We start from the raw sequence: 14,143 nt of genomic DNA on the forward strand, positions 1-14,143 counted from the left end.
CTTATCAAGTTCAAAGACGATAATTACAGCTAGCCTTTTCAGTTTTTACTGATGCCCTAAATCACTGAACTAATGCTATTCGTATGTACTCAAACTTGTATGGAAAAACCCATATCTACACATACAACACCATGTGATATTCCTCGGTCAACATTTATAATGTGTTTAGTCAGGAGTCAACTCAAAGCCTAATCAAGTTTATTTATCATAAAAAATATGACATGACGATGTCCAAAGTCTCAATCGTGACGGCTATCAGGTGGCGCTGTAGGCTACATCTTACTATCAAAATGGGATCGGCTAAGAATTAGGATAGTTGACTCGTGAAGAACAACGAGGCTATGGACAAGATCACGTCCGGTATACAGTTTCAGGTAGAATGTTATGACGCGTTTGAACTACTCTAAACTTTGTCAAGACAGAATTTATTTCTTTATTATTTTACGGAATATGGTGTGAGTATCACCGAATTGCTCCTTATAGTGACTAAATTGAAACACGTTCCTTGCCGTCGGATTGTTATATTCTGTCCTTTTGACATGTCAGAGATCCGCTGTTTACGAGGATTATTAGGAAGTATTTTTCACTAAAAATCACAACATATGATATAAATGTTTTACATATTACAAATTTTTCTAATCTACTCAGAATTACTTCGTGGGCCGTATGCTTGACTCCCCTGTCATACACTGTACATACATAGTGTACATATGTGCCTGATTCTGTGTGCATTTCCAAGATTCATACCCAACATCAGAAGTGATCAGAAATGAGTTACTTTTCCGAGTACAAACATAAGGTTTGCCTACCTGCACCATTCACAGGTGATTTTGCTTTTCCACTACAGTCACTGAGATTAGTGTTACAATTTCGAACATAACAACTTACGATTAACTGATAAAAGTACGAATCTCTCCACTAAATCTAATTTTTGTGGCGACTACACTCACTTGAGTAGTTTTTTTTTTAAATCTTATTTTCGGTTTGCACTGGAACCGTCCTGGATATCTCACTTAAACTTCAATTTGAGCATCAAAGATGACTGCTTTGATCGCTCTGCTTAACATATCTGTATTGGTGGCGTTATCTTCGTGGTCAATCCACGCCTACTAAAAGTTTGAAATGAATATTCATTACAATAGGAAGACATCGATTACAGTAATTCTCGACAGAGAATTCTTCCTGAGACAATGGACGGTAGTTACATAGAAATAATGCATTATATCGCTCGACAATATATTGAATTAATGCACAAATCATCTTATCATCTAGTGCCTCCATTTATATGCAACTATTTATTGACTCAAGCGCATGTGCCGTCCAATATCGCCTCCGCCATCACTTGAAGTCCAGCGTAAGTCTCCTCGCCAGTCGGAATAATTTGACTGCAATAAAAATATTGTTGAATGCCTGCGTGCTATATTCAAGAGTTCTATTGTATTACTCTTCAGGCAGGAGGAATCCGTACGCCCCAGTGTCTCTCAACTCGGCTGTAAAGGAGCACTTGATCTTCCCGGTCTCGTAGAAATAATCGACTGTAGTTCCGGATGCCGGGTCTATAGGGTGGATACAAGACAGTGCACATAGTTCGGACTTACAAATGTTTTCATCGTATACAGATAAAATGGCCAAGTTTTGTCTGCATAACGTTTTTGAGTTTTAGTGATTACGACGAGGTAACAATATAGAATGCTTATTAAGATACATGTGAACAGCTAGATTACAGTCTTAACCTTCACCTCATTTAACCAACACGTTTTTTTAATTTACCCACATACACTATAACTTGAGTATCTAAGTTAGGGAAGCGCCTTGCAAACGAATTACAAGCAATTATTGTAGCTATATAAGTGTCAGTATAGTGCCTGAATGTTGACATTGATTTCAGTGAATTGCGGAGTGGAGATAATTCGATTGATCTCATTAGAATCACTTGACTTGACTTTTTTCATTTCCCTCTGAATGGCTTGACGCGGAATCTACATATGACAAATACGGAAAAGCTTCCGACTCAGAATCTCGTATTCGAGGTAATTTTCCAGGTCCTAGGACATATTTTACTTCTAAAACCATTCAGAACCTCCTAGAACGCTGTGGATTGGCTTCGTTAAATTCCAATGATGTTTTCGATGTCGGTAATTCCGTCGTAAGCACCATCATACACAAAACAACTTCTTCATGCCCCTAACTACTGGTATTGTGGCATTTGCTGATATTTAATACCTTTCCCACCGTGCATAAATTCGTTCAGTCTACCTTTTGTGGGATTACTTACTCGAATTCCACTGAATAGTTTAATGCCAAACCTATTTACTTGGTATGGTCGATTCTTTTAATGTGTAAAATTTTCATTACATCTTCTCGATAGTAGGCCTACTTACGTTAGTATATTTCATACTTTCGTTTTCAAATTCTAGTCAAAGTCTAGTCAAGTTACCAAGATCATATTGACTGCAGCATCAGCACAGGTGCTTGACGGCATTACACGCACCCCATCACTACTCGTGACACCGAAACGTTGGTTAATACCGAATTAACCATTACAAGTTGATCAAAAGTACAATTATTCCCTCAGTCTAACAGCACATAACTTCCATCCACCAACTGCCAATGACTATCAAGGCCATAATTACTTACATATCGTGGTTGCGATTGGGCCCCCAGTATACCTTTTGCGGTGAACCCCTCTGATAGCAGCAAGGACATTCGTTGTTATTGCTCCCTGAGACAAACGAGAGATGATGAAACAACATCCTTCACTCACGGTTTACAATTTCTTTACCAAATCACCGCTATCCGCGCACTCAACATTTGAGTATCCGTACGGATACATCCACATCTGACTGTAGGCGTGGATGTCAATGTATGCCTTCACTGTACTTCCGAGTTGTCCAATGTAATCTCTCAGAGCTTGAGTCTCGCTCTGCAATTCGACATCGAGTATTTTATACTTATTGACAGATACCATGCATTGCTATTGTTCGTATTTTGAATAATAATAATTAGAATAAATAGTACATAAAACTGACCAGTATTTTGCACGCTTTCGACGTGAGCGCAGAAATACATTTAATTGCAAGAAATCACACGCGACATCTGTCTCATGCTACATCAAAGGAGATCTCTGATCCCTTGCCGGTTAATTGTATCTCGACGACAGATGACAGCGTGAAGTCATGTGAAAACGGATCAAGGCTAAAAATTCATCAATGGTAGTAATAAAATAACATGAGCTTCAACGGTATGCAAAGCTACACTGGATGGGAAATAGAGGTGCAACTATCCGATGTTCATACCAGCTAATGGCGTAAGGTACAAATCAAGCCATCGGCATTTTATGTTACAGAATTACTACATCCACACCCATTACGATTTGTGACAGCGATTTTATGTTCGTTTACCCACTTTTTGCGTCTTTTACCGGTTAATAGACAAAAACATAACAAAACACTGGTGTATTTGACCCATTTCAATCCACAAATTGACTGTCGGATACTGCATATTTCCTGATTGGCACCCTGCGCTAAGGCGGAAATCGACGAAATACATGGGATTCGGAGATACGGCTACCGTGCATAATATTATCATTCACAAGCATGGTAGAAAAACGAATACGTTTTTTCCAATTCTACACACTTGAAAATGAGCCATCTACTATTTCACGACTTCACAATACCGACATACGGATGTACCATCGTTCCAAGCGAAGAATAAATGATCACCGTGACTGCGAACCAAAAATACTATTTTCTTTTTACCAGATATTATGTTATTTTGTATAAGAGTGAGTCACATTATTCTGACTAGGCATATACCCTTCTTAGCCAGCGCGCTACTTTTATTCCATCAGCTATCAGCAAGCCAAAAGTAGCCTACGTTCGCAATAAATCCATAAATATTTCCTGTCGTACCAGAAGCACAGAAATAAAGTTTTCTAAGAAGCATCTGTGGGTTAAGTGACTGTTGCTGAAGTACCCAAAGTAGAGAATCAAGAACGCGTGTTCGACATAATTTTGGTACTCAATTACGAATAGAAGTGGCAATTTCCCAGGCATGTCAAAACTATCAGTGGAATTGTAAAAATAGAGTGTAAACATTACTTGAGTAAGTACATATAAGATGACATGTCCGAAACGTCGTATACCTTTATTAATACATTCAAAATTGCAGGGCACGTCTTCGCGACTAACGCAAACTAAATAATGGCTCTGAAGAAAGAAAGGAGGAAAGAATGCGGAACCTACTGAGCTTTGTGAAAATGTAAAATTAACTCGTTGCCATGGTTGGTATGCAAGTGCTGGGTCCCATTCCAGTTTTTGTAACCGCTTCAAAATAGAATGAGTCTCCCACCCCTATAGCCACCTATAGGACCAACCTCAACAATGAATTATTAAAGTCTGACTCGATTAAAAACTATCGTAAAATCGAATGAGGCGAATGTCTGTGTCGAGTATTCCTGGTAAGTTAGAAATTGATATTGAAGATAGGTCCGTAACACTTAACGTTCACGAGTATGATACGACAACCACCTTCTCAACTCCTCAATAGTTTAATTTACTTACCTCAGAAAATGCTTCCGGCCCGTAATAAGTTTGAGTGCATGGATTGGAACTTGCTCCCTCCTCTGAATAGAAAACTATTTCAGCGACACTTAACAACGGATAATAAATATGCTGGGAAGTTGGAGACTTACTATTTCCGACTGACTATATATATGATCACAGCTTGACAGTAGCGGTGAGTAACGAATTGTAAACATTCTTTTATGTAATATTCCGCTTACTTGCATTATTTACTCAATTGATTATCGTCTTACACTACTTTGACTTCTACTTAGTAGTTTTCAGGCAAAACTTCTTGTCTTTCAATTTATAAGAACAGATAGAATTTTTTTGACATGACTGTATCCCTCTTTTAAATCAAATTGGTATAACTACCTGGGTAAAAATAACCGTGAATCCACGTGCAACCATTCGACCACGTTTACTTTTCAAAACTGCTTACATGGTTACGCTACAGACTTTTCATTTTTATTGCTACTTCAAGAAGTTTCGACATGTCTTGGACTTTTCTGCTCGTGTGCTACTTATACTTGGAATTAAGTGAAATTCCAGGCATTCTTCTACCACAACTGGAACACCAACGCTGACTATTCTGACTCTGCACAATGATGCAGGATATTTACATGCTGGGATATGCAGTCGCAATCTTTATTCTAACTCTCCACTCACCTATGCGCCTATCACTTTATTAGATCAGTTACCATGTGTCATACAGCTACGTTACGTTGACGTTAGCAAAACACTTATCCAGATGTAAATGGGCGATGTTACTATATTGAGTGTGCCTAAATTTGATTTCGGTTAACACCCGAGGCCCGACTCGCCGATGCGCTGTCACTGGTATATTGGACATACATAATAATAATAATAATTGTGGGTAGATCTGTATGTTTTAGATTGATTGGCTGTACCAAACCGATCTCTCAAATGTGGTCAGTAACGAAGCACGGCTACTTGCTATGAGTACTCAAGTTTTGTCTACTCACACTAGTTAGTGAAGTGCTCTCGGACTACTTCAACTTCTACCCGGCAGTTAGATGCAAAACTACGTACATTATATTTTTATTCGTCTGCCAAGCAGACATGGGGTAATCGTGATTAGTAATCGTAATCGATTACGACGATTACAGCATTTCCAAGTAATCGTAATCGCAATCGATTACATTCGAAAAAAATCCGAAGTAATCGTAATCGTAATCGATTATTTCACATATCTAATCGATTTCTTGGTGAAAGAACGATTACTTTTTATTTGTAGAATGACTATTGGCTGAAACTGAACAGTGAACAAGGAAGAGTGCCATATTTTACCATGTTATTGGTAGGAGATGTCGGCTTTTCAAGCCCCGCTGCTCATTATCACGTCACAAGCATTAGCTTTGCTCGTCGATGATTACGTAACGAATTATCCACACATAGTAAATATATATTCGATATATAGGCCTATGCAACCGTGTGATTCTAAGAATCGTCGGCATGTCGTATATCAGGTTAATAATATACTCCAGACATCACCATCTAACACAGGCCTGGGCAATGCGGCCCGTGGAGCGATTCTGTGTGCCCCGCCAAAGGTTGCTTGAAATTTAAAATATAAAACCTACTTTATAATGTTGCTGCTTGTAAAGTAAAGTCAATGAAGCAAATCATGCCGTTAGAATTAAAGTCACAAGAAGTCATCAAACCTTCTTTGTTGCCATTGTCACATTACGCATTACACGGTCTGTGTTTCAAATTGTACGTGATGTGTATCCAAATCCATAATTCGTAAAACAAGTGAATCAGTGCTCATCATTTCTCTGAATATATCACCACCCATAAAGGATGTCAAAAAAGAAAGCTGAAAGTTGAAATTCAATGATGGCTAATAACTGCAACTTTGGCTAAACAACGAGGTCATTTCGGCAAGCTGCACAGTGCCCACGTCTCGGAAACCAGCTACCAAGACAATAAGCTAGGCTATATATTACCCTCAGGACCGTAACACCCGTACCCCAAACCCCCCAATTGGATGGCGAGCTCGACGGGCGCCCAAAATCATTTTGTGAATGAACATAAATTATAGGGTATTATTTTGAAAATTTATGCAACTTCATTCAATTTTTTTTCGGTGCGATTTAACGATCAATTGTTTTTAGAATTGGGCATTTCGGCGTTAGCCATTACCGCGCCACGAAGCACCAAAATAAATGAACTTTAGGCCAACACGGGATTCCAAAAAGGCACTGCAATTGCAATTGCTGATCAAATTAACTAAGTAAAGGGAAAAAAGCTCGACGGCGAGAAAACCTTGGCCGAAAAGGACTGCCCTTATGTTGACCGAAAACCTCGAAGTCCAATGGTCCATAGGCAATATTTGCCAGTGAAGAAATACTAATCGGGAATCGGGTGCGTCTTTTTAATTTGGTACGCTTTGGCGATTTCAATATCTTTTCACATAGCAGACGAGAGGTCACGAAATAACAACATGTAGCGAAGTAATGATACCAACTGGCGCTCCCGAATATTAAAAAATATAGCAATATATATGCAATTACCAATATTATTGACCGATTAAATCATGAATCATGAAAAAATTCTGCGCTTCGCGCGATTAGGGCATAAACGTTTCCAATTAGTGTATACAAGACATCTCGTGCATCGTAGGTGCAACTCTATGGGGGGCCCAAGACCAACGCTTGGGGGGATGACGACGGGCTGTTTCGGTCATTCCAAGTACATTTTAATGTATTGATATAAAAACGCGGATAGGGGTTTAAAGAGACTGTAAAATGTATTATGTTTAACATTGTTTCAAAATATGACAACAAATAAATATTTTTTTGGTAATTAACCGTCACTTTGTCGTTCCCCAATATCAACACATCCACTGAGCACCAATTCGTGTAATTCACTGCTCCCAATCTAGAAATAAAATCAATACGCTGGATATTCTAAAATTTCTGACTCGGCCCGCCAACATATTTCTGCTTTTAATTTGGCCCGCGGAGAAAAATAATTGGCCACCCCTGATCTAACAGCATAATAATAACCGCCACTCTGCCTAGTTTTAAATAGTAACGTTTCTATGTTTGGTTATGCAGTTTTACGGTTGAGTATAAGCCTATGACTGCGTTCACTGGACAAAGATTTGAAATTTTGTACTCTTCAAATATTACGATTTCCACATCAAATCGTTACAAATCAACGTATGTTGATATAAATCATGACCGGGTTGTTCTTTGCTATCGCGAGTATAAGGCAGTTCGCATTATATGTGTTAAATGGATTGTAGGCAATATGCATGCGTAAATGCGTATGTTCATCGTTCAACTGCGAGAAATATTATGCAATATTGCAGAATTTTATGTTCACTTTATCTTATTTATTCTAGTATGCCCCTACCTGAAACAGGCACCAATCGGTATTTCGCAATTCTTTACCGGGGCCTACGTATATGCCCTGTCTTTACTCGACATTTGAATGTGCCGTTATAGCCATTCGCCGTTATAGCCATTCGCCGTTATAGTCATAGCCACACCATATGAGCTTGCGTTGTAGCTAGAATCAGGACCAAAACAGCAGCCCCCGCAGGGTGATCAATCAAACGTCTGGGGGCGATTCCCCCCAATACCTCTGTTTTACAGTCGACCTTGCCACAACAACTGAAAGACACGATTGAGTCAATATGCATTCGGTGTGTAATCAACAATTATAACATCTTCGGACGGGCCCGTTGATATTATTACTTTGTTGCATGTACGGTTGCATTTAAAACAAAAATCAATTTAAACAAACGTTTAAAACAAGGCCCATGTTTTAAACATGTTTTTAGTGTTTTTTTGTTTTTGTTTTTGCCATGACGTTACTAATATTTAATTGCGACATCGCAGTGGATTGACGTTGGCAATTGAAAATATAGGATAAACATGGCTCTTTCGACGAAAACAGCTTCCGACCACTGTCATAAACAAACTAAAAATATATTTAACGAGGTCTTCACCGTTATGCAGCATTTTTACGGTCGGCGGTAATCATCATCAGAACACCCATTCTGTACCAATGATCAATATCTACATGTTAAAACTGTTGCACCGACAACGATTGTAAGGGTTCCAGCCTTCCCACATCGTATACATAGACTATTATGGGTGAAAACCGTTCGTGGGCTCATACTACATGGTCTTTCCTATACGTAGGTCTATTTACACACTTACGGTATAATTAGACAACGTTTGAAAAAAACAGTTTTTTTTAAAGGCATTTGTTTAAAACATTGTTTAAAACATGTTTTAAACAAACTGTTTTAAAACACCGTTTGTTTTAAATGCAACCCTAGTCGCATGTTGTTAACTGGCGATCTCCCGCCTAGTCAAAAGATATTGTAGTCGAACAAACGTTGCAGACTAAACTGAACGAAAAACATTTCGTGAGACGCATACACAAATTGTCTTTTCTTCACGGGATGTATCATTTTCCTCTATGGGTACACCGGGTGGCATTGTACTGCGGGGCTTATGTTAGGATAGGACTATTCGTCGCGCCCATTCAGCGCAGCTATGGACAATGGACAGTGGACACTGGATAGTGAACACATATACATGGACGTTTCGGCCAAGATCTTTCTTTGGTAGCACATGTTGGTCATACGTCTGTATATGTCTTGGTGTCGTGGCGCGGTAGTGGTCGGCACCGAAATTTCGATTTCTATATATTATGTATAATATTTTCTTGATGGGGAGGGGTATGCACATTAAAATCAAGATATCTAGCGACATGAAATCGCGAAGGGTGAGGAAAATTTTCAAGTTAAATTAATCATTCAAAAACACTCTTTAACTTATTTTGATTAACGAAATAATTTGGCCCTCTTTGAGCTCGCGCCCCACCGAATAAGGGGGTTTGGTGTGCGGCAGTTATGGCCCTTTTTAGAGTGCAAATCGTTGGATCTGAGAAATCGTCATCTATAAAGTTATGTAATGGTATATAGTGACGTAACAAGCGAATGATAATTGTTCTCTCATGAGGCCTTTTCATCACAAGTTGTATTGTCTTCCAATATGTCTTCAAAAATAAATAGAAAAAGTAAATGTAATCGTGAGTAATCGTGATTACTTTTCAAATGTAATCGTAATCGTAATCGACTACTTCCAGATTTTGCTGTAATCGTAATCGTAATCGTAATCGCGTGATACCGAAGTAATCGTAATCGCAATCGATTACATTCATAAAGTAATCACCCCATGTCTGCTGCCAAGTAGAATGTATAGTCTCTATACTCGTTTATATCTTTATTGTGAGTGAAATTATCTAATTAAATTTGCAAAATACCCCTTGTATTATTTAAAAAAAAACTCCTCTTTAAGCGGTGGCGTCAGTCGTTTTGTAATGTCGAGAAGATACATATTGTGTTTCGAATGAAACAGCAACCCGTTTTCGATCTTAACTAATGAATCTCCAAGTGACTTCTACTTTCCCCAACCACCAACTACATTATTTCTCATGATTTTATTCTGTACCTCTACTTCATATGATTTTCGAATTTCCTGCAAATCGCTCGCTCTAATTGACCACCACTGATGTCCCATTGTCGATTGAGACAGGGTTCGGGCACTAGCATTCCTATGTCAAGGGTGTCATCAATGTCCATGAGTTAATCTATAAAGCTCGTATACGACTGGGATGAGCGCATAAATATTCACTAGAGCATAACAAGATTCTTACGTGACCATGCGTATGCGAAATTACGGTTGGGATCGACACCGACGCACGCAGTTCCAGCAGGATTTCTAGTTTTTCTCCACATCCTATCCTGTAATGCGTCGGTGTTATATTGATATCCCTAAAGGTACATCAGAAACTTACATCCGACCATGTGTACGCATATCCGTCCGGGTTAGCAGATGGCACGATGTAGTACGTCAAAGACGTCAGCTGATCGCTGTCCGTCTCCAGTAGCTGGTGTGAGAAAACACACACGTCATTCATTGGAATAAAAGCGTAAATTCGAGATGTCCGTCATACCCTATTTGCAGTGTACAAACACGTGGCGGTGGTGATCCATTCTCTGGCGTGGATGCCGCAGTGGATAAAGAATACATCGGGACCGGTTCCAATCTGAACGCAATCATTGGTGCTAGAAAGAACGGCTTTCCTAATCCAGTACTAGTGGAAGTAACTCGATAAATTTATTCACAATTACAAAACGAAGTAACTATTTCCAAGACATGTGAAAACCACTTCAATGCATAAAATGTAGACCTGAATAGTACTGATTATGAAATTAAGCACACCCATGCTTATGAGGATAAAGACGATTTGATGTGAACTGGACTTGGTTTTTGTTGTATTTTATTTTTGATTCAGAGTTAAATTCAATTTTTAAGTCTTTGCGAATTCGATGATTCCTATTCAAACTGGCAGTAGGACTAGAAGATGCTGAAGGGCCGTAGGGTCATTAGCCATAGCTTAGAAAAGTCGTTAAGTGAATACTTAAACGTGAGTAGTAATTCATGACGTTACCTCTACTTGAGTACTAACGTTAACAACGTTGACCACCTCTGAGTAGAAGTACTTCGTTACCGCCTCCGGCCGGTGACACCCCAGATTTAAAAAAGATCTTAATAAGGATATTTTCACCAAGTTTCAATCTTACCTTAAGTCCATTGATGTTTCGTCCCTCGAAAGACATTCCAATGGTTACTTTTGAGACCGTCGATTGGTGTGTAGACGCGAATTCATCCATCCAGTTATTGATCTACATACGTCAAACAGTGAAAAACAGCAATTTCCAATGATACTTCAGACCGCGCAACGCAGTTGGTATGACAGAGTGGAATTGGATGGCCGTGGCAATAAGCAAGCAGAAAATGGCGAAAGATTGGAAAGTATATGAGTAATGGCGCGGCCGTAGTTTTAGTGCTGCGACACCGAGTCAACGGTGATGCCATTAAGAAAGAAAATTCGGATGCTACTTGGCTCCCCTTCCTGCATCAACAGAAAAAGATCAGCAATTGATTATTCTGCGACAAGACCCGTGCATCTAATTACGGAATCGTGAATCATTCATAAAACGTGGCTACCAGCGGTGTAAATATAACTAACTTTTACATATTTGCCAATCAGCATCCAGTGTTCTCTGTGTTACATAGAGCCTTCATGATTCCATCTTGCTAAAGATTCGAACCTTACCAACTAACATTTCGACATTACAGTCAAATGTACGCCTTTTGATTAACACCCATGTGACCGGATCGCTATTATTGAGTGAACAGATTACATACTTTTATAGTCGAAGGCCGGGTTATGACTTTTGAGGTGGCTTCATTTTTTTCAAGTTGGAGATTACTATTAAAAAAGTATCTAATGGCGAGAAAGATGACAGTTACTGATATTTCTGACTATCAAACTGAGAGTTTCTTAAAGTATGGGTTGCGAAGGGTATAAATTTGGGTCGCGATAACCACAGAGCAATTGCTAAATGCTAAAATAATGCGCCTCGATTTGAAATCGCGTGCTCATGATTCATAAAATGTATTGCGTGTAACAGGTGATCATCGCCTTTTATATTTAGTAGATGAACGCAAATGAGTAGAATACTGACAATAAAAACGCATTCAAGTCGACGTGTGAGGTTGGGGTTGCGAGATGAAATAAAACTCAGATTTACGTCGCGGTCTAAAGAGTTTTGGAACCAACGATCAAACCTCTTCTAGTGTGTGATAATTGCCATAAAAATCTGTCGCTTTCGTGTTCGATTGCAATTGCGCTCTCGAGGCCTCTTCTACGTCTTCGATGAAAATCTCGTAGGGTATTCTAAAACAAAACAAGAATTATGTAGCTGTGTTGGCCAATTGATACTGATTTTTCATCAGGGAGTAGTCTTATGAGCAAACTTTATTGAATCATTGGTAGGATGTCTTCAAAAGAAGCGGTTTGCAGGACATGACTCACGTGTAACTCGCATGCACGTAACTATAACAATCACATATATAGCCTAGAGTTACACGCAGTGACCATTTCCTATTCGGTCGGCTCCCGACTGATAGCGATAGCAGCGTTAAGTGCAATTCACCACAAAAGTGTATCTACGATTCTGGCAACAGGAATAGTACCCAACCGCATTATGTTGTGCGCCATGGTAACGAATTCCCCGTACTATACATTAAGCTAGGACCTAGTTGGCACTACTATCTGATTTCCGGTGATACTATTTCCCATGCACTTAAAAATCATTTAAATCCACACTAAACTGGCAAGGAATTTCCATACTAACTAATAATTAAAACAACTAAGAAGGATTGGCACATGTAAATACCTGAAATGGTCAAGAGTTTCTTCGACCAAAGAACGGAATACAGGGCGCACCATGAAGTCCATGTAGCCACTGGCCTTTCCGTAGTCCAGCCAGATATCGAGCTATAACAGAGAACACGTTCGCAGACATCCCAAATCTATCGATGCCACGTCAATGCTTACGTCATACTTTTCCTTTAATGTCTCGATGGTGTTCAGCTGTTCCGGTGTCGGATACGCTCGTAAGACGCGGTACCTAATTTGAGATATTTCACCTTCAGGGACAATATAGGCAATCCGTAAAGCGCTTTTCTGGACCAAACTAGTAACTAATCATGAAAATATTGATTCTAGGGCAGTGGTTCTCAACCTTTTTTAGACACGCCCCCTTAATGATAGCGAAAAATTTCGCGCCCCCCCCTTATTGTCATATCACAAAACCCAACCGGGATGCTAGCAACCCCAACAGATTGTTTGATGTCAAGGTAGGTTATGACTATTGATGAGAGAATTCAAAAATATGAAATTCGGTCTGTATATAGAGAAACACGCGTGAATTGGAGATATGTATATGGAAGTTTAATTACGCACCTTTTATGCAACCGCAAAGAATACAATGTCTGATAGACCCACATTTAAATCACATTAGTCTATATAGGACTTATTTAGCTGTTTTGGCCATGGCTTGATATGGCTTCGATAATTAGAACACGACGACTATTCTCCTATATGGCGCATTGTCTCAAACAGACGCAAAAAGCTACTAAACATTACGACCTTTACTTCTTTGGTATCAGTAATTATGATCAACTAATCGTAGTTAGTACTTTGGTATTGACACACATGCTTACCCGGTGTAGTCGACTTTTGCGACTGCTACTCCGAACAGCGCTAACGGTATCAGCAACTTCCACATCTTACAATAGTTGATAAATGCAGTGCCTTCATGCATCCACGAGTGTATATATCCAACAATTGTGTTTGTTGGGAATTAAAATAGCTTTCTTGCTGATTCATTGTGTATTTTGGTTAGATTAAAGCCCGTTTTTTCTCAAACGTGTTTGCTCACTTGGCATCTCCCACAGTCCGCAAAATCGATGACGCGTGACTAGTGGGAGCGTATCTGATGCAGCTTTTTGTTGATCTACCACGTGCCTGGTCTGATGCTTAGGAGCAGAGCACACTGGAAAGTATTTATAAATATAGTGAGAAAGTGTTATGATCTGTGCGAAGCAGATTAGACGATTAGGCTGACACGAAACAAACTACATGCGCGTTGTGTAAATTATATTTTTTCACATCCAACG

General features: G+C 39.3%; 1 protein-coding gene across 1 annotated transcript; it reads right to left on the reverse strand.

The window, feature by feature from the left end:
- Nucleotides 1–1,219: 1,219 nt before the first annotated feature.
- Nucleotides 1,220–13,838, reverse strand: LOC145436188 (carboxypeptidase B-like). Its single transcript, XM_080313536.1, has 13 exons — nt 13,688–13,838; nt 13,020–13,092; nt 12,859–12,959; nt 12,248–12,356; nt 11,197–11,298; nt 10,566–10,658; nt 10,407–10,499; nt 10,266–10,353; nt 4,563–4,624; nt 2,783–2,923; nt 2,638–2,722; nt 1,445–1,556; nt 1,220–1,385 (listed from the first exon to the last, which is right to left on the reverse strand). Exons 1-13 carry the CDS (start codon nt 13,786–13,788, stop codon nt 1,304–1,306), a joined length of 1,242 nt encoding a protein of 413 aa, XP_080169662.1. The 5' UTR covers nt 13,789–13,838; the 3' UTR covers nt 1,220–1,303.
- Nucleotides 13,839–14,143: the final 305 nt, after the last annotated feature.

This window comes from Botryllus schlosseri, chromosome 3 (genome assembly GCF_051294905.1).
Source record: "Botryllus schlosseri isolate E-star chromosome 3, Bs_hap1, whole genome shotgun sequence".
NCBI lineage: Eukaryota > Metazoa > Chordata > Ascidiacea > Stolidobranchia > Styelidae > Botryllus > Botryllus schlosseri.

Bases quoted from the DNA above. Each gene is read 5' to 3' on its own strand.
- LOC145436188 (XM_080313536.1), bottom strand. From the start codon at position 13,788: ATGCATGAAGGCACTGCATTTATCAACTATTGTAAGATGTGGAAGTTG. The intron at 13,093-13,687 runs GTAAGCATGTGT...ATCTCAAATTAG, and splicing joins GCAAAAGTCGACTACACCGG to GTACCGCGTCTTACGAGCGT. The intron at 10,354-10,406 runs GTAAGTTTCTGA...GACGCATTACAG, and splicing joins ATGCGTACACATGGTCGGAT to GATAGGATGTGGAGAAAAAC.